This window comes from Sciurus vulgaris (genome assembly GCF_902686455.1).
Source record: "Sciurus vulgaris genome assembly, chromosome: 12".
Taxonomy (NCBI): domain Eukaryota; kingdom Metazoa; phylum Chordata; class Mammalia; order Rodentia; family Sciuridae; genus Sciurus; species Sciurus vulgaris.
In genome coordinates, this window is record NC_136473.1 from 56,887,882 (window position 1) to 56,910,669 (window position 22,788).

Sequence of the window (22,788 nt, forward strand, 5' to 3'; positions counted from 1 at the left end):
GGAATGGATCAGTCACTGGAATAGGTGAAATAGACTTTTCCAGAGTCTTAGGAAAGTGTGAATTTTATCATTGCTTCAGGATGGTAAATCTCTCTTACGTGCACTTGCACACACACGAACGTACACACTTGCACACATACACAGAGACATGGACCCCATTACCAGCTGGATGAACTTTCAGGCTCCCTAAGGCACTAAAGCTTTTGAGTCATGCTAAGCAAGAATGGAGAATGTTCAGAGGTGCTGGTTAGAAAAGATCCTGGGAATTGACACTGTGTGGGAGAGAGACCCAGGTGAGGGAACATGGAAGAGGGTCCCTCAGAACCCCACTTATACTTGGAACACAGCTTGCCCCTTCACTGGGGTCTCTACTGGTTGCTGTTGGTTAAAAACAAAAACAAAAACAAAAACCACCTGTGTCCCTAGAAAAGCTCTTCAGAAACCCTGTGGAGGCTCACAGCCGCCCACAGATGCAGCCTCACCTCATGAGTCCTTTGGTTGGTCACCTTCACCATGACCTCTTTTTGTAGCTCATACCCCATGGAATCTGATGATGCTAGGTTCTTCACCTTCAATTCCATTTTAAGTTCCTAGTAAAAGAAACATTCTCACTAAATAATCCTTCATTTATCAGCCCACACCCTCTTTGCAATTTTCTTTTCATTCTTCCCCCACTTGGGTGTTTTAAAAGAACATGGTTCAACTCTTGCTGCTTAAAATTCCTACTAAGAGAAGTGACAGAACACTGGGATTTCTCAACCACATCCTGGAACTAACACTTATAATACTTACTAATGTGATTAAAGCTTTTACAAGGTTCCCATGACTGGCATCTGTCACTGGAGCTAGCCCGGCCAGGTCCTCTCTGTGGCACAGCAGTCATCAAGGTGCCAAAAGAGGTACCAGGACAATCAGAAGTAGGGTGGTTATAGCCAGCATGTTGGTCTGGGTGCTGGTGGCCCTCGTAGGACAGGTGTGGCAGGAATGGTGCTCAGGCTGGTGGGAAGGCTTGGATGTTAGTCCAGTTTTTGTTACCAGCTCTCTGTGTGATCTTGGGGAAACCCCCCATCTCTGCAGACCTCAAGGTCCTCTCGGGACCTGACACAGTGCTGTGTTTGGGCTTTAGATAAATTACCTTCTTCAGTTCTTCACTCATTTGATTCGCTTCTGCAACCAGTGGCATGAGTTTGATGTAGTCTTGGAATACAGCCAGGACACTAGGGTCTACTTGGCCATCTCTATTGCTCCCTGCACCTAGCGAAAGCCAGAATGGAAAAGAAAATGTCACTTTTCTGTGATAATTTTCCAACTGTGGATAAATTTGTATTTTCATTCATCCATTCACAGAGTTGATCTCAACCCAGGGATCTTGGCTGCACCATGACAGGAGCACTCTGCCTCTAGTTCCCATTGCTGATCTCAAGGCCCTTGACCCAAGGTGACTCCAAACTATCCAGGCAGGGGCAAGGGCGGGGGTAAAATCTGGTTGGCTAGAAGGAAGGTCTGGGGATTTATCCCAAAGCTTCAGCATACAGCAAGTAAGTTGTTTTTGCTTCTGTTATATTTGGGTGGTTTGTTTTAACTTCACCGTGTCACCAGCCCTGTGCTGGGAAGGCAACTGCACAGTTATTGTGAACAAACCAGTGAATAGGTGGATTGTCCAGGCCTTGTTGGTTTGATTTTGGACAAGAATTTCAGCAAAAGAAGAACAAAGAGGTGAATCTCAAATCAATTTGTTTTGCTAAAATTCTAATTAAAACACATTGGTGTGGGGAAAAGGGAGGAACTTTTGCATAGGTACAGCTGTAGCCCACTACTCTCCATCTGCTGTTCATTAAGGTGATCAAAGCATAGGTGATTCCTCTGGGAAGCCAGCACATTATGAAGACCTCAGTGGGTCCAGCCTACCCTGAACACAGTGAAGGGACTGGAGAGGGAGGCACAGGCAGGTGCTCAAGAGCTTCCATCTGAGGCCTGTTGAGAGAGGAGCAGGCAGAAAGCAGAGCTTCTGAATGCATTCATGTATGAGGAATCTGATTATTGCAGGGCAACAAAGGGTAGGGTGAGCTGGGGAAAGGGAAATTGTTGTTTGTTTGGTTTTGCTGTGTTGGAGATGGAGCCTAGGGCCTTGTGTATACTGGGCAAATGCTCTACACTGAGCCACACCCCAACCCTAGGAGATCTTTGACTCAGAAACCTACAGCTATTATTTCCTCAAAGCCAGGACCTGAATTTTGTTCCTCACCATATATTCAGATGAAGGGTCCCAATTAAGATCCCTAACTACTGGGGCACAAGTTCTATAGTCCCAGCAGGCCCCTGGTTGGGGCTAAACATCATTAGTTGGCTGTAGGTAACCAGAAATTTCATTTCAGCTTTCTTTTGTCCTTTTCTATATATACCACTCTCTTTATCACCCTTTGAGTGGTCTGTACCCTTATTCCTGAGAGTTTAATGACATCTTTGACACAGACTCACTCTATATTTATATGGAAATGATATTTTAACTCTGTACAGTACATTACTCTGACAAGATAAAATATGATTTTCTTAAGGAAAGCAGGAGAGCACACAGTGAAAAGAGTTGCTTTCAGATCAACTCACAAAAAATCCAGGGGCCACTTACCCAGCTTGTCCATGCTCACTCCCTCTGCAGCTGCCCTCTCCAACTGGAAAAAGTCATAGTCAAATCTGTTCAAGTCCTCACTGCCTCGCTCTGAAGGGAATCCAATGTAGAGGTAGGCACTGTTGGACCCCAAAATAACGCGATCCTAGGGAGGAGACAGAGGCTCAGGGGGAGGGTGTGCCTTCTCCTCACCTGAGGCTGCAAGGTGTGAGTCAGCCTGCTCCAGGAGGAGCCATGGCCCCATGCCCCTTGTGCTAGAGGAATCTAAGAACATGATGACCTTGAAAATTCCCCATACAGGAAAAAGCCTTATATTGGAGGAGGTAGGGTGCCATCTTGCTTTCATCCACAGCAAGAGTACTGCCTCCCACCAGGCATAGGGGAGTCAGTGAAGACCAAAAAGACTCAACCCTTTTGTAAGATTTATGGAAAAACTGTGTACTCATAACCTGTTTAGAAAAAAAAAAGTGGGGGCAGGGGCTTCTACACAGTGTCTAAGGGCCCTAATTCAGACTGGGGATTATAGAAGTCCTCTCAGAAGGTAGAATTTTAAAGTTGAGACTTTACATGTGGGCAGTTTGAGTGAGGCAGATAAGGATACTCCAGAGCCAACCAAAAGCAGGTCAGCATGAGCAGGGCACATGTGCAGGACACCGAGGCTTGAGGAGGCTGAGGATTTCCAGAAGGAAGTGACCAAACTCAATCTACCGATCTAAAAGGGTCTGTGGCTATTGGTAGAGGATGGATTGGAGTGGGGAGAGGGCTTTGGAGAGGCTATAGGAGCCTCCGTGGTGCCATGGTGGTAGCAGAGCCTCTGACCAGAGTGGTGGGGCGGAGATGAAGAGGGACCAACGTTTTCAAGAGATTGTCTGGTCCCCTCTAGGCGGTTAAAAAATCTCAAATGTCAGAATTGTAAGGGATCTTGGGAATTGTTCAGCTCAGCCCTTGTTTTATAGATGAAATCCAGAGAAGTTGAAGTGACTTATCCAAGAACACATAGTGAGGTAGGACCAATCTATCGCTCTGGAAACTATGCCCAAGTCATTGCCATGAGGCAGTGACAGAAGCCCACAAGGTGGGACACACCCCGCTCTGTCCAGAGCCCCTCAGCCAGCTCTCAGGCAGGACTTAGGAACTTCTGTGGCCCGGAAGGAAATTTACCAAATGCTGCAGCTTTGTCTTGGAAGTGATGGGCACCCCATTAACGATGACCTTGCATTTGCTGTGTGGAGTGACTGTCACTTTACCATCCATATTCGTAAAGGAAGCGTGTTTATCTGAAATTCTATGAAGACAAGAGTGAGTCTCAGTCATCCAGTGAATTTCTATTGTAAACAGTTGAGCTTGTTCTCTCTCATTTGCACAATACCCAAATATTTGTCTAGGCCTCCTGAGTGCTGTGGCCCAAGGGAAGTGGGAATAGAGGGAAGGGCCCTGACTTAAGGATGTGGGGAGTGGCAGACAGCAAAGCAGTTTTTTTTTTTTTATTAACAGAAACAAGTCCCAGCTGAGGGCCTAGAGCTGCAAGGAGCCTACAGACACAGAGATCACCAGTCCTCAAAAGCTCACAGGTCAGTGTGGGGGAAAGGGAGGTGGGGGGAGGATTGAAAACAGAAATGTTTCAGTAGCCAAGATATGGAATCATCCTAGGTACCCATCAACAAATAACAGATTAAGAAAAAGGGGGGCTGGGGTTGTGGCTCAGTGGTTGAGGCACTGGCTTCGATCCTCAGCACCAAATAAAATAAATAAATAAAATAAAGGTTAAGAGAAAAGAAAAAGTGGTAAATACATATGAGGGATTATTATTCAACCATAGAAAAAGAATGAAATTGCATTATTTGCAGTAATGTGGATGGAACTGGAGGACATTCTACTTAGAGAAATAGGACAGGCACAGAAAGACAAATATCATATCCTCTCTCACTTATGTGGAAGCTAAAAAACTGATCTCAAAAAAGAGTGAAATAGTGGTTATCAGAGCCTGGGAGGGGTGCCAGGGAGGGAGGGAGGGAGGGAGATGGTTAGTGGGGCCCAGTGTGACAAGAGGAATAACTCTAATGGCCTATAGCCCAGGACGATAATGAAGGTGACAGCAACTAATTTCAAAATATCTAGAAAAGAGGAATTTTAATGTTTGCAACACAAAGGAATATATGGATGAGGTGAAGGCTATATCAATTAGCCTTTATATACAAGTATTGCAATGTCACACTGTACTCAATAAGGACTGGGTTTGATCCTCAACACCACATAAAAATAAAATAAAGGTATTGTGTCCACTTACAGCTGAAAAAAAATATTAAAATTTTTTTTTAAGAAATTGCAGAAGAGACACTTGGGAGAGTGACTTCAAAATGAGCCTTACATATATACAGGTAAGTTTAGTTCTGATTCTGGGTCTTTATCCATACATATTTGGACTTTATGTTACAAGACTTGGGGCTGGGTATCTGAGGCTGAATGTTCTCGATGCAGAGACACAGGTCCAATCCACATCCCTTGTTTGCATGAGGCCCAGGAGTCTTGTGGGGAAGATTTTGATTTCAGCTCATCAATGGAATTCAGCCAATTTCAGACCTGTGTATTGGACTAAGGAAGAGGTCTGCAAAGAGAGGAGAGGGGAATCCCTAGGAAGAAGCCCTGAGAAGGCTGGTGGTGCAGTGAGGTGGTGCCAACAGGCCCTTGGTCAGCACCCCCTACACTCGTCTCATAGGGTCCCTGTGCTTTGCTCAGGAGGGGTGAGGGACTTTGGAAGAAATGACCAGGGAGTCCTCTTTTTCTCCTGGCTAAGGCCTGTGGGCAGTTGGGACACAGTGGTTCTAGAAGCAGGAGACAGAACCCCAGTGTGATGTCCCAACCAGAGAGGCGACAGCTATGGGGGCAGCTGACTATATAAACCTGCCCTAGGGTTTCACACACACAGGCTTCAGCAGGAGGTTCCTGAGGGAGTCCTTAGGGAGAGGGGCACCCCAAAGTCCAGCTTTCCATTTTCCAGTAGGTGAGGGCTCTAAACACTGAGATCTGAAGATGTGTTTATCTGTGGAGGTAAGACCTTGGACTTGGACTTCTGACTCTGTTTCCTGGTCAGATCTTATTTCTGTTTGTGAAGAATTATTATACAAGATCTAGCCACTGACATCCTCCTTTTTTCTCAAGATTGGAGCCAGGGAAACAGAGCACAGCACAGTGGATTGCAGCGAAAAAATACAAACTCCCAACGACTTTCTTACGTAGGTGTTGGAGTATTTCTACAGAGAGGTCTGGGGAAATTCCTTGTTCCTGCTTATCCAGTAGGATGGGGACCTGGCCTGCCCATGATCAGAAGACCTTCAGGAATCTCCTCTGGATTTAGAGGTCCAGATTCTTTAATCTTTGATGTTTAACTGCACAATGCACAGAAACTTACCCCAAGCCTTGAAGAATGATAGCATTTGAAGCAGCCTGACCAGCGACACATGAACCTAAGAAGAGGATAGCTCATTTGCAAAATGGTCTGGATTTGACCCTAACATATTTGATGTTTTGCCCATGACATTTTCTCTCCAGTAGGATAATGTGAAAGGATTTTTCAACCAGGGTTGTTAATCACAATGGTACTTGGACATTGGACATGACCTTGTTTTATGGATAGTTGTTTTACTTTCTTCCTTTTTTTTTTTGGATGGGATTCCTGACTTTTTGAAAGTTTCACCTTTCCAGGATCATTAAATCTTGGTCTTAGAAGATGCACTGAAGCCTGGCATCAAGCTCTTGTTTCCGTCTAGTGATTGGTCGATCCTATGGGCCAAGCAGAAGATGTCACCTCCAGCTTCTGAGTAGCCTGGCCTCAGCCCCCCACCACATTCTGCATGGAGCCTGCACACCTATCTTGGGTGTGCATAGCAGCCAGGGAGAAGAAAGTCAGGGGGACTCCAACCTTGGGTGTGGTATTCCAATTATTCAGTGTTTGGGTCAAAGACATTTCAAGGGTTGCCATCTCCTCGGAAACCACTAAATAAAAATGTGGTGATAAGAACCTGCCTGGAGCAGCTTAAAATGGTGAATTATATGTTATCTATATTGTTCCAAAATTGAAAAATCAAAGTAGAGGAAGAAAATAAGAAAAGAGACGGAAGGGAAACTTGCCATGGGGCACGAAGCAGGAGCAGGCCAGGGCAGGTGGAGAGCGCTTACCCGTGTGAATGAAGTGCTTGAGGACCCCCGTGAGCTGTGGGTCCTCATTGACGTTGAGAAGGTGAGGGAGGGTCTTCACCATCTGCCGCTCCTGGAGGAGGTATGGAGAGGTTCCCCATCACCAGACAGGGCCAGCCACTTGAGAGAGCAATGCTCCTTTTCTATGCAATTCTCACGTCTTCCTAGCTTGTCACACTGACTCATAAGGGAGGAAGGCTGAGCCAGGTGGCGCATTGCCGACTGCAGGAGTGAGGTCAGCTGTCAGCCTGAATGCTTCTGGACAGGGGTGTTCCAAGGCACAGCTGGTCTCGGACCCTGTCCTCCCCACACCAGCCCCCTCCCACCTTGACTTCTGCCCCGCCTTATTTCTTCAGGTCCCTGAAATCCCCCAACTCCCTGTTTCCAGGGTGGTGACCCTTCCCTGAGTCTCCATTAAACCTCTCATTCTCCTAAGTCCAGCTGGCTAGCGAATCGATCATCAGCTGTCCACGGCAAAAAAAAAAGGCATGTTGCATTAACCCTCCCCTGGTTACCTCAGTGCATTTCATCCTTTTTTTTTTTTTTTGCATTTTATTATTTAATACAAGTATTGATTACTGTTAAGGTGACTGAAGATTGACTATCAGGCAGAAGTGAAATCAACTCAGCCCGCACAAAGAAAACTTTCAAATTTCAAAATCCTTTCTGATTAAGAGTAGAGAGAATAAAAAATCCTTCCAATTGTTACTCTTCAGACAGAACACAAAATCCTGTATTCCTGAACTCTAGATCCTACTAGACCTAAGAGTTACCTGCCCTGCCACCCCTTACACAGGATGTGACTTTAATAGGGCTTCTGGCTGTGCCCCAGTTATGCTGGCACCTTAAGAATCCTTGGTCCTGAGCTTGATCTGGCCTCCTGAAGTCACAGAGCCCCACCCAACTCCACTTCCACTGTCTGGCTGGGCTCTCCCTCCACTTCCAGGTGTTCCAGGTCTGATTCATGTCTTTGGGATCTGCCCAGAGCCTCGTGGCTGTGGAGAACAAGGTCGTGGCGGAGGTGGTGCTGGGGAGTGGGGGTGGCAAAGGCATCCCTCGCCATGAACGAGACTGGTATCACAGCACCACAGCCTAGGGGCTGAGGTGTAGCTCAACTGGAGGGCACTTGCCCAGTATTTGCAAGACCCGGGCTCCAATCCCTAGCACACACGAGCATACGCATGTGCACGCGCGCACACACACACACACACACACACACAAACCACAACAGAGAAAAATAACAAAAACTATATTGCTTCATAGCCATTATGATCTGATATTGGCAGTGAATGCCAGGAGGGAGACTCACAGCTCAGGTCATGCCATACCGTCCCTAAAGGACAACTCATATCCCTCAAAGTCCCCCCAAATTCTAATTACCAACAGCCTTAAATTCCATCCCCAGCCTCACTCAATAGGCACCAAGGCCTCTCTGCCTCCCTTCCTTTCATGCCCTGCCACTTCCCGCCAGCTTGGTCAAGGATGATACGAGAGGTCATATGTCACATGTTACATCTTACACATTCACTGAATCACTAATTCACTGTCCCCCACCCCAATCTGGGGCTGACAATATCCACACAATATCCAGGGTAGGGCAGAGCTGGGCCTCACCTGGGCAATGGCTGCATACTGCTGCTCCCATTCTCTCCGCGCCTGCTCCAACAGGTGTGCCCAGGTTTCCTGAATAGCGTAGGTCCCCAGCTGGTGATCTGCCAGGAAACAGGCTGACTGCTCTGGAAGGAGGGAGGGATTTTAAGCACCAGGTGTCCAGTGTCAAAGGTGAGGCACAGAAGAGCTACAGTAAGTCTCACTGGGCTCTCAGTGAATGGAGAGCAAGAGTAGAAAGCGGAGCTGCACTTATGTGTGAAGAGCTCATTTGGTAAGTCCTACAATGTGTAGTGCCACAGAGCAAGAAGGTCCCCTCAAGGGAGGCATGAGGCTCAGGAGTCTATCTGCTCTTTATATAGGCCTTCTATACTATCAAGGCAGCAAGTTCCCACAAGGCCAAGGACTGAGGAAGATCGTAGATTTATCTTTTGTTGTTTTCCATGTATTTTTCTGTTTGTGCTTATGAATAATGGGAATTAGATGCCAGAGGTAAGCTCATCCATTTTTTGTTTTAGTGATTTATGGCCACACGTGAACCAGCCATATGTAATGACTTCACTCTAGAAAGGACTTTTGTTGAAGTGGAATCCATAAGTGAGCCATCCCATGGAAGCCTGGAGAGGTGCCCAGTGGAGCTGTCTGTGCCAGATCTTGAGCTGTGTGGTGGGGATGTGTGGTGGGAAAAAGCACTGTCGCTACCAGAGAGATCCGCAGGGGCAGGGATGAAGTGCCCAGAGCAGGATGGTGACTCTTTGGGAGTACTGAGCACAGAAAGTTTTGAACTTTTTGATATTGCTGGGTTGATGCTGAACACCTTACTGATTGTACTGCTCCAGATTTCTATTTTATCTTTATATTATCCATCATATTTTAAATCACGAATGGGCATAATATGATATATATTATGATGCCAAACTGAAAACTGAGAACTTACAGCAGTGGTTCTTGATAACTGCACATTAGAATCACCTGGGGCACTTTAAAACGGACTGCTCCCCCACCCGCCTCCCAGGACTCGGACTTTGTTTGGGAGGAGCAAGTCAGACCGAGCCACCCACTGGTGACGGGTGTGTAGCAGTTGGGGCTAGACACTGAATCAGAAGAGGTGGCTGCTGCTAATGCTTCCTGGGCTTCTGGCCTCACTTAACTGCATGCAATGTCAAGTGGCCACCTTCTAAACCCGGTAAGGAAAATAGTATCCTGGCAGAAATTAAGAACTCAAAATTACAATTTTAAAAGGCAGGGCCATTATTTGAGTCTACATTGATCTCAAAACATAGTCATGGTATTTTTAAAGGTTGAACCAAAATATCCTGAATAAAGTCCTAGAGGGCTGCTCTCCACCTGCCCGGGTCTCCCCTTAGATTCTAACCCAAGAGTTCATCCCCAGGCCCAGCGCGCAGGCCCGCCTCTCCCTCCCTTCAGCCCCAACCCTTGGACCCGGTCTGCTCAGATCCTTCCTTCTTGCTCCAGGTGTGGACTAAGCTTGCCTCCTCACTCAGTTTACCTGCTGCTCCAGAGTTTCCACATCCAAGCAGCGTCTTGTTCTCTGCTCTTGACCAGGTGTTGACCACAGCATTGTTCCGGACCTTTTTAGCCCTTTTGTGTAAAGATGAACACACTTTCAGGCCCCTTTGCACCTGAGCTGCACCACCAGGTGTGCTCAGATCCCCCAGTGGGAGATTTTCACCCCCTGGTGACTATAGATTTCACCATGTTCTGTTCCACTAAACCATTAAGACCAAAAGTGACTTCAGTAACCTGAATGGTTTCAGTAAACATGTACAGCTGAGTCATGGCTGGGTGCTCGGTCCTTGAGTGTTGTGGAGCCTGAACACACTTGGTTAATTTAAGAATCTGTTCCATTAAGGTCACTGCTGCTGAAATAACTGAAACCCTGGAGGCTGTCAGTGACTGCTCTGCCTTGTGCCCCGGGCTAGGGGGGACTTAGGTTTTCTGGTTCATTCCCCTCCAGTGCCACCAGAGAAAACAGGAAATGCTTCAAATATTGCATGGGTCATATTTACACTCAAATATGCCTTTGTTCTTTATCTGAAATTCAACTTCAACTGAGTATCTTGTATTGTGTATGCTCACACCCTGTGGCTCAAACCCAGGGCCTGTGCATGCAAAGCTTACGCTTTACCACAGAGCTATGCCCCCAGCCAGCATCTTGTATTTTTATTTACTTAATCTGGCAGTCTTACTTCTTTCATTTTACACAATAGTAATGGAAATACAGAGTTATAACTAGACTTGCCCAAGTCACAGAATCTGTGTGGGATCAGAGTTCAGGCCTCTGGCTACCATTTTTCTCTCTTCTGCACCCTGTATCCTCTCACATAAAAACTGCTGGCAACTGATAGAGAGAACATTCTAGATGCTGCTGAAGCCAAAATTTAGTCAAAGATCTGAGACCGTTTGCAGATACTGGAAGAAAACGTCTAATGGTGTAAATTGATATCAAGGCCCAGCAATGAAGAATGGGAATGAAAGTGTTTGTCATTCAGGGCTGGGGAGATAGCTCAGCTGGAAGAGTGCCTGCCTTGCAAGCACAAGGCCCTGAGTTTGATCCCCAGTAATGCAAAAAAAAAAAAAAAAAAAAGTGTCATTCAAATCTAGGAGAGGAAATTACTTGGTGGCACAATCATAATTATAGTTTTAAGTAGTTTTGTTTGTTTGTTTTGGCAGTACTGGAAACTGAACCCAAAGGTACTCTACCAATGAGCTACATTCCCAACCTTTTTTATGTTTTATTTTGAGACAGGGTCTAAGTTGCCCAGTCTGGTCTTGAACTTGCAATTCTCCTGCCTCAACCTCCTGAGTCACTGGAATTTCAGATATGCACTGTCACAGCCAGCTATAATTATAGTTTTTGAGTGTCGCTCATATGCCAGGAAGAGCTTTGCCAGGAAAGGTTCATACATGATCACCTGTGGTCTTCACCCCCACACTAAGGAGTGTGGATGCATTCAAGTGGTTCCAAACCCACAGAGTCGTCTCTTACAGAGCTCATCCTCATTTATTAATAGCACAAAAATCCCCAGCCTGGCGCTGTTTTCTCCCCCTGTAGGAGGAATCTGTGAACAGCCATGTCTGGCAGGAAATTACAGGGAGACAAATGCCTGATCACATCAGGATTGGCACTCATGCCTCTCCCATCCTGACTTCAGTGACATAATGACACTCTGGACTTCAGTACCCAATTCTCTCATCATTTGTTTTATTTCTTTTCATCCCTCTCTCACAAATCGTTTATTCACAAGTCGTTATTTCCCTGGAGACCTACCCCCAAAGGCCAACCCATCAGTTAAAAGAGGACTGGAGGGCTGGGGTTGTAGCTCAATGGTTGAGCACTTGCCTTGCATGCGTGAGGCACTGGGTTTGATCCTCAGCACTACACAAATAAATAAATAAAGGTATTGTGTCCATCTACAACTAAAAAAACAAAAAAGATTTTAAAAAAAGAGGACTGGAAGAAGTTACCAGATTTAGGATCTAGAACCACTATGACTAATAAATATTCATAAGCATACCTTTCAGCATATCTTAATGTGGATAGAGTTTCTTCATAACAGATGTCAGCTGGACTTATGGCTGCAATCTGTAAAAACATTCCTTGCAGATTTTGTTATTTATACCAAGGTTTATTATTATTGATATTATTAAAACAGCTAACATTCACAGAACAGTTTTGCATCTTGTAGTTTACATTATTGTTCAAACTTGACAACGCTAAAAACTAGGCTTTGAGAAAACTAATACAGCCAAGCTGGACTGGGGTTTGAACCCATCCATGACTGACTGACACCTGTGCTGCCGACCTCAGAACCACACTGCTCTCAGCATTGAATCCCCAATAGTTTTCTCAAGGTTTGAATGATTGTTGAAAGTTAGCATTGCAGAGATCAATAGGATTTGTTTGTCCCTGTGAGATAATAGGGACAAACGGCTAATGTACTCCTGGGTCTTGGCTCACAGCCAGACAGCCATTAAGAGTTCCCACATTCACAGTTTGATGGATCCCCATTTATCCATCCTGAAGGTGCACTGATGTGCAAGGGGGCTCACTGGAGCCAGGGTGCTTTCACTGAACTCATCAGGGCAATGGTACTAAGAGAAAAGGCCAAGTGCACCTAAAGCCAGTTCACGTTCCTAAACCCCAGCCCATTCCTGCAAGCAGCCTCCCAGAACTGGCTCCTGCTTCTGTTTCAGGGAGCCACTCTGACATTTTCTTGTTGGAACTGGAACTGTGTCTCCCTTCCTAAGCGGAGGCCTCAAAAGCACTTTGCCTACATATTCACACGCGTGGCTCAGTTTCATTTCTTTTGCTATCAAGACAGAATTCCCAGCATGTGGCATCACCCAAACCGCCATTTATATGATTTCAAGTCTGACTATTGATTTTGGATTAATTGTTCTAGAATTCAGAAAAGACTTTTCAAATCAAAAAACAAAAGTTTTGAGGACATGGAGATAGGTGTCATCACCGAGGGTGATGGAGACAGAACGTAGCCTGTGGACCTGGCAGCTCAGGATCCAGAGCATTAAGAGGCTGGTGAATAATCCCATATAGTTTACAGCTTGTGTGTGTATGTTACTGGAGATTAAGCCCAGGGTCTTGCACATGTAGGGCAAGTGTTCTACTGCTGAGCTACTTTCCCAGCCCTTTTTATTTTTGATTTGAAACAGGGTCTTGCAAAGTCACATGGGGTATTAACTCAAGGATCAATTTCTTTCTTTCTTTTTTTTTTTTTTTTTTTTTTTTTTTTTTTTTTTTTTTTGCAGTGCTGGGGATTGAACCCAGGGCCCTGTGCTTGTAAGGCAAGCACTTTACCAACTGAGTATATCCCCAGCCCTCAAGGACCAATTTTTCTTCCTTCCTTCCTTCCTTCCTTCCTTCCTTCCTTCCTTCCTTTCTTTCTTTCTTTCTTTCTTTTCTCTTCTTTTCTTTTCTTTTTTTTGGTACTTGGGATTGAGCTCAGGGACGCTTTACCACTGAGCCTCATCCCCAGTCTTTTCTATTTTTAAAAATATTTATTTATTTATTTTTGGTACTGGGCATTGAACCCAGGGGTGCTTTACCACTAAGCTACATCCCCAGACTTCTTAATTTTTTAGTTTGAGACAGAGTGTCCTTAGGTTGTTCAGGTTGGCCTTAATTTGTGATCCTCCTGCCTCAGCCTCCTGAGTCTCTGGGATTACAGGTGTGCACCTGGAAAAGTCACAGCTTTTAAAACTTGTTCATTTGCATCCCCTCATTTAATCATCACAGCCATGTGCTCTGTGGCTATTAACTCCACTTTAGACAGGAAGGAAATTAGGTTTTAGGATATCCACACTGCAACTGGGACTAGTACCGTGGTGACATTAGAGCTCAGAAGTGGGTCTTGCAGATTCTGTGTTGCTTCCTGAAATGATCCATGACTACTTCTGGCCTACCCCCCCCCCGCACCCCCCAGTTTTTAGTTAAAATACTACAACAGAGAAAGTAAGTGTGGCTCGGTGGTCATGCCTGTGGCAGGAGGCCAGGGTTCCATCCCCAACACTGAAACAACACAAACCCCACTGTGATGCCTTCAGACTGTCCTCGTGTCCTTATCAACCCTGCAGCTCGAGCCTTGAAGATCTGCACACGTAGCTGTTGTCCTGTCGTGACTTTAGACACACCTGCTCAGACCTGTTGGATTTCAGTTTGCAGTCTAGCATTCAGAGGATGCCTTATGTGCCTTGTTTTTGTTCTGTTTGGTATTTTTGAGTGAACTGAACGCAGGGTCTTGAGCTTGCTAGGCAAGCGCTCTTCCCCTGAGCAACATCCCTGGCTTATATGTACATGGTCTTCCTCCAGGTTCTCGGGGGATGTCCCATTGAGGCCCACAGGAACTGGTATCCAGAAAATCATTAAAATGAAATATTTAAAATTAGTTAAGGGCTGAGGGAGCAGCACTTGCCTAGCATATGAGAGATCCTGGGTTCTACTTCCCAGCCCTGCAAATAATGGGTAAGTAAATAATAAAAATAGGCCAGATTAAGTGATAAAAAATAAGGATGTTTACACGACAACTTTGGTTTGGTCACAGGTCCCGGCAGGGAGCATTTCTTTCCTAAGCAGGACCCTGCTGGAGGCAGAGCTCACCTAGTCTTGTCCCTCTCTGCAGCAGAAGAGCATCGAGCCCTGGCTTCTTGTCCCACCCACATGGCAAACATATTGCGCTGTCTGGCACCTTTGCTAACATGACAGATTCAGCTGCTTTCCAGATTGTGAGTCTGCCCTGTGACTATCACAAATTCATTCCCAACCTCGCCACACAATGACGGCTCCTTGAGAATATCATGGCGTCACTAGTGTGTTCCTTTCCAAATTGTATTCATTGGTTTTTTTCTGATAGTAGAAGTAATACATGTCCTGGGCTAGGGGCGTAGCTCTGTGGTAGAGCTCTTTCTTAGCAAGTACAAAACAACAAAACAAAAAATAATGTACGTTCCTTATAGAAAACCTGAAAACTACAGAAAAGATTAAATAAAAAATTAAAGTTAGGACAGCCAGGTGTGGTGGCACATGCCAGCAGCTCGGGAGGCTGAGGCAGGAGGATCGCAAATTCAAAGTCAGCCTCCGCAATTTAGCAAAGGCCCTAAGCAACTTAGTGAGACCCTGTCTTAAAAAATAAAAAGGGGCTGGGGATGTGAATCAGTGGCTAAGTGCCCTTGGGTTCAATCCCTGGTGCCAAAAGTAAATAAATAAATAAAATTAGTAACATAGAAGCTTTATTGAACATTGCAGTAGAAAGGGCACCAGGAGTCATGAGGTAATATGTAAGGCCATTCTGTGGGTCAAGTGCTGTATTATGGATGTATTGAGCATAATTTTTATCACAATAACAACATCAATAACTGTGGGAAGCCGTCCTTATTTAGCAGAGACAGACTAGGTTGAGCCATGGGATGCAGAGGCCTGGCTTCTAGGAACTGCAGGGAAGCATGTGGCGCTGTCTTCTGGAATTTTCCCCTAAGAGAATGGCTTCCCTAACTCCACCCTATCCTATCACAGAAGCTCCTCCTGGTCCTTGTCCCCTTTACCTGTATATTATAAATAAAGGAGAGTTGGCTGACTCTGAGAGGCCAGAGCGGGTATGGCCAGACCCATCAAACGCCCCTCTCATATGAAAAGATATTTGGCTCTTGTATGTTTATTGAGTAGATAAGTTTTTTGAGGGTAATAGCTAGAAAAACCACCACACCCTCCTCCAGCAGTTATCCCTTTTCTCCTCCACGCAGAACGTGGCAGAGAGGACCCCCACAAATAACAATGATAACAGTAAAGTTGATCAGATTAAAATGTGGTAGGAAAGTAATTTTACCAAAGTAGTTCTGCTGTTCCCACCCAGAGCAGACTGGAGTAATTTGGTCAGGACAGAATCTCTGTAGGGAATGTGCAAGACTTTCTTCCCCATGGCCGCATCAGCCAGAGCACTGAATGCAAAAGAAAATATAAGACGGTGAATTAAAAAAAAGGTATCAAGAAGAGATCAAAAAAGTTATCCTGAGGATAATTCAGAAAAGCCCTCAAATCCCCTTTGGCTCCATAAATCTGATGATAATACCTAAGACAGACACCTCATGTACAAAGATGCCAGAGCAAGAGAGCTAACATGCAGGGGCCACTGACCGTCCAGAGTCAGCCTTGCAGAAACCCTAGCAGAGAATGGGAAGCCCAGACCTGAGAAACCAACCCACTAACGCCTGAAGAGACCGCAGGCTTTTATTGTCAATCTGTGTATAGAGAAGGAAAATGGGGCAGCCAGGCAAGGGGAGGACAGGTTTGGGAAGCGGTTTGAAGTCCTCTTCTCATCTTTTTCTCCTACTGCCTTAAAAGCCTTGAATCAGGTCCTCCTATGACTGCAGCCTTAGGGTGAGAGGGAATGACAAGTCCTCACTCCGCTCCAGGGGACTACAAAGGAAGCAGTGTTGAGCCAGTGTGGTGGTGCATACCTGCTCAGGTGGTTGAGGGGATCACTTGAGCTCAGAGTTCAAAGCCAGCCTGGGCAACATTGTGAGACCCTGTGTCAAGGGGGAGGGGGAGGCAGTGTTGGCATCGAGCGGAATGAAAAGAGGAGGGAGGAAATCCCATTTGTAAGAAATTAAAATCACAAGAAGGGAAAAAGAAATCTATGAAATTAATATAACACAAAGCTACCTGAGAGGCTGAGGCTAGAGGATCCAGAGTTCAAGTTCAGCCTGGGGCAACAAAACAAGACCCTGTTCCGAAAGAGAGTAAGAAAGAAATGAAAAGAAAAGAAAAGAAAAGAAAGGAGGGAGGGAGGGAGGGAGGGAGAGAAGAGAGAGAGAAAGGGAGAGAGAAAGTGAGAGAAAGAAAAAGAGGAGGAGGAAGGAAGGAGAGAAAGAAAAAGGAGAGAAAGAAAAGAACAGGAAGAAAGAACAAAAAAAGAAAAGAGAAAAGAAAGGAAGGAAGGAAGGAGGTTGGGAGGGAGGGAAGGAAGGAAGGAAATCAACACAGCAGAGTTGGAAAAGAAACAAACAGATCTTTTTGAAAAGAAAAAACACTCAAAATTAAAAATGCCATGGAGGACTGGGGCTGTGGCTCAGTGGTAGAGCGCTTGGCTAGCGTGTGTGAGGCACTGGGTTTGATCCTCAGCACCACATAAGAATAAACAAATGAAGGCATACTGTCCATCTACAACCACACAAAAAAAATCTTTAAAAAACAAAAACAAAAAAAAAATCATGGATTTGTTTAATAGCAAATTAGAAATGCTATAGTTGGAATTAGTGAATTAGAGTTCAGAAGAAACAATCCAGATTGCAGCCCAGTGCTTCAGTGATAAATAAGAGAACGGTTAAGAACCAGGGGCAAAGAGTGAGGAGGTCCAAACAGTTAACTGAAGTTCTGAAAGAGAAAAGGGGAAAGAAATGGGCAGAGCAAGTCCACGAGTTAATGGCTGAGAATTTTCCACAACTGAAGAAAATCGCGAATCTACAGAGGTAAGTATTCCAAGGAGGATGGAATTTTCACTCAGATACAACATGGTCAAGTTGGATATCACCAAAAATAGTTTCAATGCAGCTAGAGGGAAAAAATACAGATCATATTGAGGGTAACAGCCATTAGACAACCAGTTTAAAAAGAAAAAAGTAGAATGACATCCTTAACGATCTGAAAGAAAATTCTACCCATCTAAAATTTTGTTTTGGGGGGCCTGAAAGAAAAGGTAATAAAATATGAAAAGAATGAATGCAAATCAATAAAAAGACAATAATTCAATAAAATAATGGCAAAAATAATAGGCATTTCAAGAGGAAGCATATTATTAATAAACATATCAAGAGATGCCCAAACTTACTAGTTGCCCAAAACATCAAGACCACAATAAGATATATTTACACCAACTTAATTGGTAAATATCAGGATATATGATGATGTCAAGCCTTAGAAAAGATGTGAATCAACAGGATATATTATACATTCCTGTTGACATATAAATTGGTCCAACCACTTTAGAAAACTATTTGTCATCATCTTGTAAAATTAGGTATTTGCACACCTTATAACCCAACAATTTCAATTCTTTGTCTATACTCAAAAGAAATTTGAACTTATTAGTAACTAATAATTTGTACAGTAATGGTCATGGTAGCACTGGTTATCATAGCAAAAAAAAAAAAAAAAAAAAAAACTGAAAATGATCAAAATGCCAATCAGTAGGAGACTAAATAAATAGATCGTGGCATATTCCCATAGTGGACTACTATACAGCAATAAAAAAATAATTGCTACATGCAATAACATGAATGAATCTCATGAAGTTTCATGAAAGAATAGGAAAAAATTAGTTACACATGATATGGTTAGGTATTATTAATAATGTTGAGTCTAGGGCTGGGGCTATAGTTCAATAGTAGAGTGTGTACTTAGTATGTATGATACCTTGAGTTTATCCCCAGAACCACTGCCCTCCAAAAAGATGAGTCTAAAAGCAAGTCCATGCAATTCTCCTCAGCACATATCCAAGAGTACATATTCAAGAAGAATGAGTGATTACTTTTCCAAAGTACTGTGTACAAGAATGTTCATAGCAACTTTATTAAAAATAGCCCAAACCTGGAAACAAACTATCCATCAATAAGAGAATGGATAAATTGTGATATATTTGCACAATGGAACACTACAGAGCAATGAAAAGAATAATTACTCCATGCAGCAACTTTGAATAATCTCAGAAACACAATCCTTAGTAAAAGAAGTCAGATACCTAAGTCAGGTACCTCATAAATCATCTCATTTATATAAAAATCAAGAAAATTAGGCAAAACTAATCTGATGACAAAGATCAATTTCTGCTGGAAGGAGAGGTGGGTATAAAGAAGACTTTAGGGTTTTGAAATACTTTGCATTTCTACCTGGGTGGTTCTGTTAGTTTTCCATTACTGTAACAAAATACCTGAGAAAAATAAAGCAGGAAAGGTTTATGTGGCTCTTGGTTATTTATCACACTGCTTTGGTCACTAAGTCATAGTATTTACATATAATAAGAAAAGAGGAAGAATGGGACAGAACATAAAATTCAAGTAGTGGATACTTACAAGGGGAGATCAGGAGAAGAATCCTGTGCCAATTAGTTCTTGAGGTTGGTAGTGCTGTTATTATTTTTGTTACATACAATAGGGCCAGGCATAAGTGATGACATTAAGTACATGGGTTAGATATGAGGTGTCCCCCAAAAGCTCATGTGTGAGACAATGCAAGAACATTCAGAGGCAAAGTGATTAGGTTATGGGGTGTGGCCTAACCAATGGCTTAATCCATTAGTATGGATTAACTGGGTGGTTAGGCAATTGTGCCTAGGGGTGTGCCTTTTGGGTTTATATTGTATCCCTGGTGAGCAGAGCTTGCTCTCTCTGCTTCCAGGTGCCGTGTCCTGAGCTGCTGTCCTCTTCCACAGTCTTCTGCCATAATTGCTCTCAGGCCCAGAGCAATGGAGTCAGCTATCTATGCACTGAGACCTCTGAAACATGAGCACCAAAGAAACTTTCCTTTCTCTAAAATCCTCCTTATCAGGTCCTTTGTTCACAGCAGCCAAAAAGCTGACTAAAACACTGAATCATGAACCAGGGCTGTAACTGATCTTTCATTCTGTTCATGTATTTGTTCTCGGCTGGGACTGAACCCAGGGCGTGCCCCTGCTAAGCGGGCTCTACCCCTGAGCCACACGCCAGCCCCCGCGTTTTATACATGAGGTCATTTTTATGGCACAAACCCCTGTCCTCTGGTTACGTACCTGATAACATTTCCTAAACTGGTTAAACTTAAATTAACCCGTGATCCTTCTTTCAGTCTGTCTCCTTCAGATCCTGAAGATTTCTGCCTTTCACTTCCAGCTAAATCCACCAAATGAATACTGGACTGCTTGGTGAGGGCTTTGTCTAGGAAAACCTGTAGGGACACACACAGGCCGTGCTGTTAAGAGTGCCGGCGGGGAAGTCAACCCTGTCCACCTGCTGAAACGGTTCTTGTAATTGTATTCACACAAAGGAGGGGGAGGGGGAGGGGAGGGGAGGAGGGGGAGGCGAAGAAAGCAACGCCAACCAAAAAATGAAATTAGCCATTTACAAGGCCATCCTCTTTACTGTGGCATTTTGCAGTACTGCATTACCAGGCCCAAGCATCTCACCTGCCCCTTCCCATTTCTGCAAATCTGTTCCTGAGGAAATACTAGACGTCAATGTTTGCTCTGATATATCTACGGTCACTGATCTTTTAAAATGCAAAATACTGGGAAAATTGCAAAGTAAGTCACTGTTTAGGATTGTGTGGTCCTATCGTGGAAAGAACACACATTTTAGAATCCTACAGAGTCTCTTGCTGGTGACATGAACTTAACCTGTAAAATGGTGACAGTAGCCCATTATTGAGCTGTCACAGGGATTCAAGGTAATAGATGCAAAGGTCCTAGCACATGCCTGGCATGGACCGTGAGGTGTTCCTGGTACTGCTGACCCCACTGAACAGCATGGCTCTAAATCTCTTCTCTTGTTTTTTTTTGTGACTGATTTCTTCTCTTGCTCCTAAAATATGAAGTTAAATAAATTAGCATGGCAAACCATATGAGAACTTTATGAATTTTATGAACATTGTAAAATCAAGTGACTAGCACTTAAAATTTTATGAAGTTCTTTAAAAAAATAGTATCTCATTCGAGTCTCCCAACTTCTGTGGGAAGAGAGAGATTCATCCCCTTTTAAAGATGAGGAAACTGAGGTTAGGGAGATGTTTTCTCCAAGTCTTAGAGTTGGTCAGTAAGAGTCAGACTTATGCACAATCCATGGTTTGTCCACCATTCATGGCTAAGAGCAAGATAATTTTCATTGATGCCTACTTTATCTATTGCTGGTACTGTGACTTGAGGATAGAATTGGTACAATCATAACTAACTATAATGTTCCCTGGGGACTTGGGAATTGGCATTCCTAGATCAAATGGGATATTGTAGAGATCAGTCCCTGATACCCAGCTAGGAGTACAGAGGAGAAAAGTCCATTCTAGTTGATCAAAGACTTTAGTAAGTAGAGAGTTACCTGGTATGTGGATTACCTGGTTTCAAAGAATTAATCCAAGTATCAGAAAGTACTTCAGTATGTGGCTACGCCCTCGGCTCATGGATCTAAAGGCTGGTCCTTTTATTGGGAGGTATAGACCTGCTACTAACATAATTCTCCATGACAAACTAGAGTCATGGCCATATCTTCACAATTTACTCCTCGATCAACTTGGGGTCAAAATTAATTCCTCAGAGCATGAGATTTAATTGCAGGACACCAGCTAGCAGTGTCCTCTGGGCACTGTGGGCATCTGGTAGGTGGAGGACTGCTCCACCATGAGTATTAGGTTCACCTAGGGCAGGGTGGGGCATGGGAATGGAGGTGAGGGGTGGGCAGGAGAAGAACAGGTCCTCACTTTTTCCTGCTTCTGACCCTATATTCTGGGGTTGGAAGCTGTCACTTGAATCCACAGGTCAAATCTGGAAGAATCCCATAATATCCACCAGCCTATGATGCCACTGGCAACCCTCCCCGGGTCACCATTGCTGGGAGGTCAAGACCAGGAGTGTTCTCCTGAACCTCACCTGCTTGAGCTGAACAGTGATGACCATGTGGGATCTGCTGCTGCTGGCGTTCATGTTGGTCGAAGCTGTGGTCCTGATTTTTGTTCCCTGTTCCATCAGCTTTTCAATTTGTGCATAATTCTCACATGGCACAGTCTTCAGGCCTTCCACATAAAAGCCCAGCTGTTGGTCTTCCCTGACTTTTAACCCACCAGGTTTTTTGGTTCTAGACAGCAAATCTCTTATCTGGGGGGGTGGGGGCGAGGAGAGAAAGAATGTAAAATTCAAGAAATCAGGAATCTTTATTTACTTCATTGTTGTATTTATGCCTACATGTTGTAAGGACTCAATAAATAAATGAATAAATTTAATATTAAATTTCTGTACGGTGTTGATGGGGTGCAGCTCAGTGCTAGAATGCTTGCCGAGCATGTGTAGAGTCCCTGGGTTCAATCCCTAACACAGGGGGAAAAATTCTGTAGGTACCAGAGAACCTCATAATTGAACTAAGTAAGAAATCGAGAAATGGGAAAGCAAAAAGAGAGAAAAACCTTCCTGCTTGTAATTAGTGAAATCAGAAGTCTGGTTTTTTTTTTTTTTTTTTTTTTGTACTAGTGATTGAACCCAGAAGCACTTTACCACTGAGTCCCATCCCCAGTCCTTTTAATTTTTTATTTTGAGACAGAGTCTCGTTAAGTTACTTAGGGCCTCACTACATTACTGAGGGTGGTCTCAAACCTGTGATCCTCCTGCCTCTGCGTCACTGGGATTACAGGTGTGTACCACTGTGCCCAGCTCAGAAGCCTAATTTTTACAATTATATTTTTTTAAAAATTTTAGAAAGTCATATTGTTTTCAAGTATCTAAGCACTCCAACCAGACTGCAAATTCCTCAGGGTGGAGTCGTATCGTTTTATAAACAGATCTCAGTGAGCACTCAGGGAATGCTCATTGAGTGCAGTGTAACTGGGCTGATAAGTAATGTTTAATGCATACGCAGAAGGGCCTAGGAATGGCTTCTGTAGCAGAAATAGACATTAAATATCCATAGTTGTCTGATATAAGTAGGTGCTTTTTAAAATTCTATACTTGAACACATTTATTAGAATGAATATTCTCCTAAAAATATAATTTTTTCTTTTGTGGTGCTAGGGATAGAACCCAGGGCTTCATGCATGCTAAGCAAGCAATCCTTTCCTACAAATCTTGCTTACTCTTGTATTTGATTAGCAGTTCCTT

The 22,788-nt window shown here is 44.0% G+C and overlaps 1 protein-coding gene and 1 long non-coding RNA gene across 3 annotated transcripts in view; one reads left to right on the top strand and one right to left on the bottom strand.

Moving 5' to 3' along the window:
- Positions 1-22,788, bottom strand: part of LOC306641492 (kinesin-like protein KIF28) — a 64,346-nt gene that overhangs the window by 11,736 nt on the left and 29,822 nt on the right. Inside the window, exons 5-16 of the mRNA XM_079106618.1 lie at positions 21,571-21,795; positions 19,726-19,880; positions 15,790-15,901; positions 11,968-12,035; positions 9,939-10,030; positions 8,435-8,556; positions 6,803-6,893; positions 6,036-6,090; positions 3,788-3,911; positions 2,627-2,771; positions 1,136-1,254; positions 483-590 (exon numbers count right to left, since the gene is read on the bottom strand). Coding sequence (XP_078962744.1) covers positions 483-590; positions 1,136-1,254; positions 2,627-2,771; positions 3,788-3,911; positions 6,036-6,090; positions 6,803-6,893; positions 8,435-8,556; positions 9,939-10,030; positions 11,968-12,035; positions 15,790-15,901; positions 19,726-19,880; positions 21,571-21,795 — 1,416 coding nt within the window. The remainder of the gene's footprint in view (positions 1-482; positions 591-1,135; positions 1,255-2,626; positions 2,772-3,787; positions 3,912-6,035; positions 6,091-6,802; positions 6,894-8,434; positions 8,557-9,938; positions 10,031-11,967; positions 12,036-15,789; positions 15,902-19,725; positions 19,881-21,570; positions 21,796-22,788) is intronic.
- On the top strand, positions 3,942-21,590 carry LOC306641516. Of its 2 annotated transcripts, XR_013758181.1 has the most exons (4): positions 3,942-4,197; positions 4,947-5,004; positions 6,329-6,501; positions 21,459-21,590. It is a non-coding gene; the product is annotated as an uncharacterized lncRNA (long non-coding RNA). The 2 variants fall into 2 exon arrangements; XR_013758182.1 differs by lacking the exon at positions 21,459-21,590 and having other exon boundaries at positions 6,329-6,659.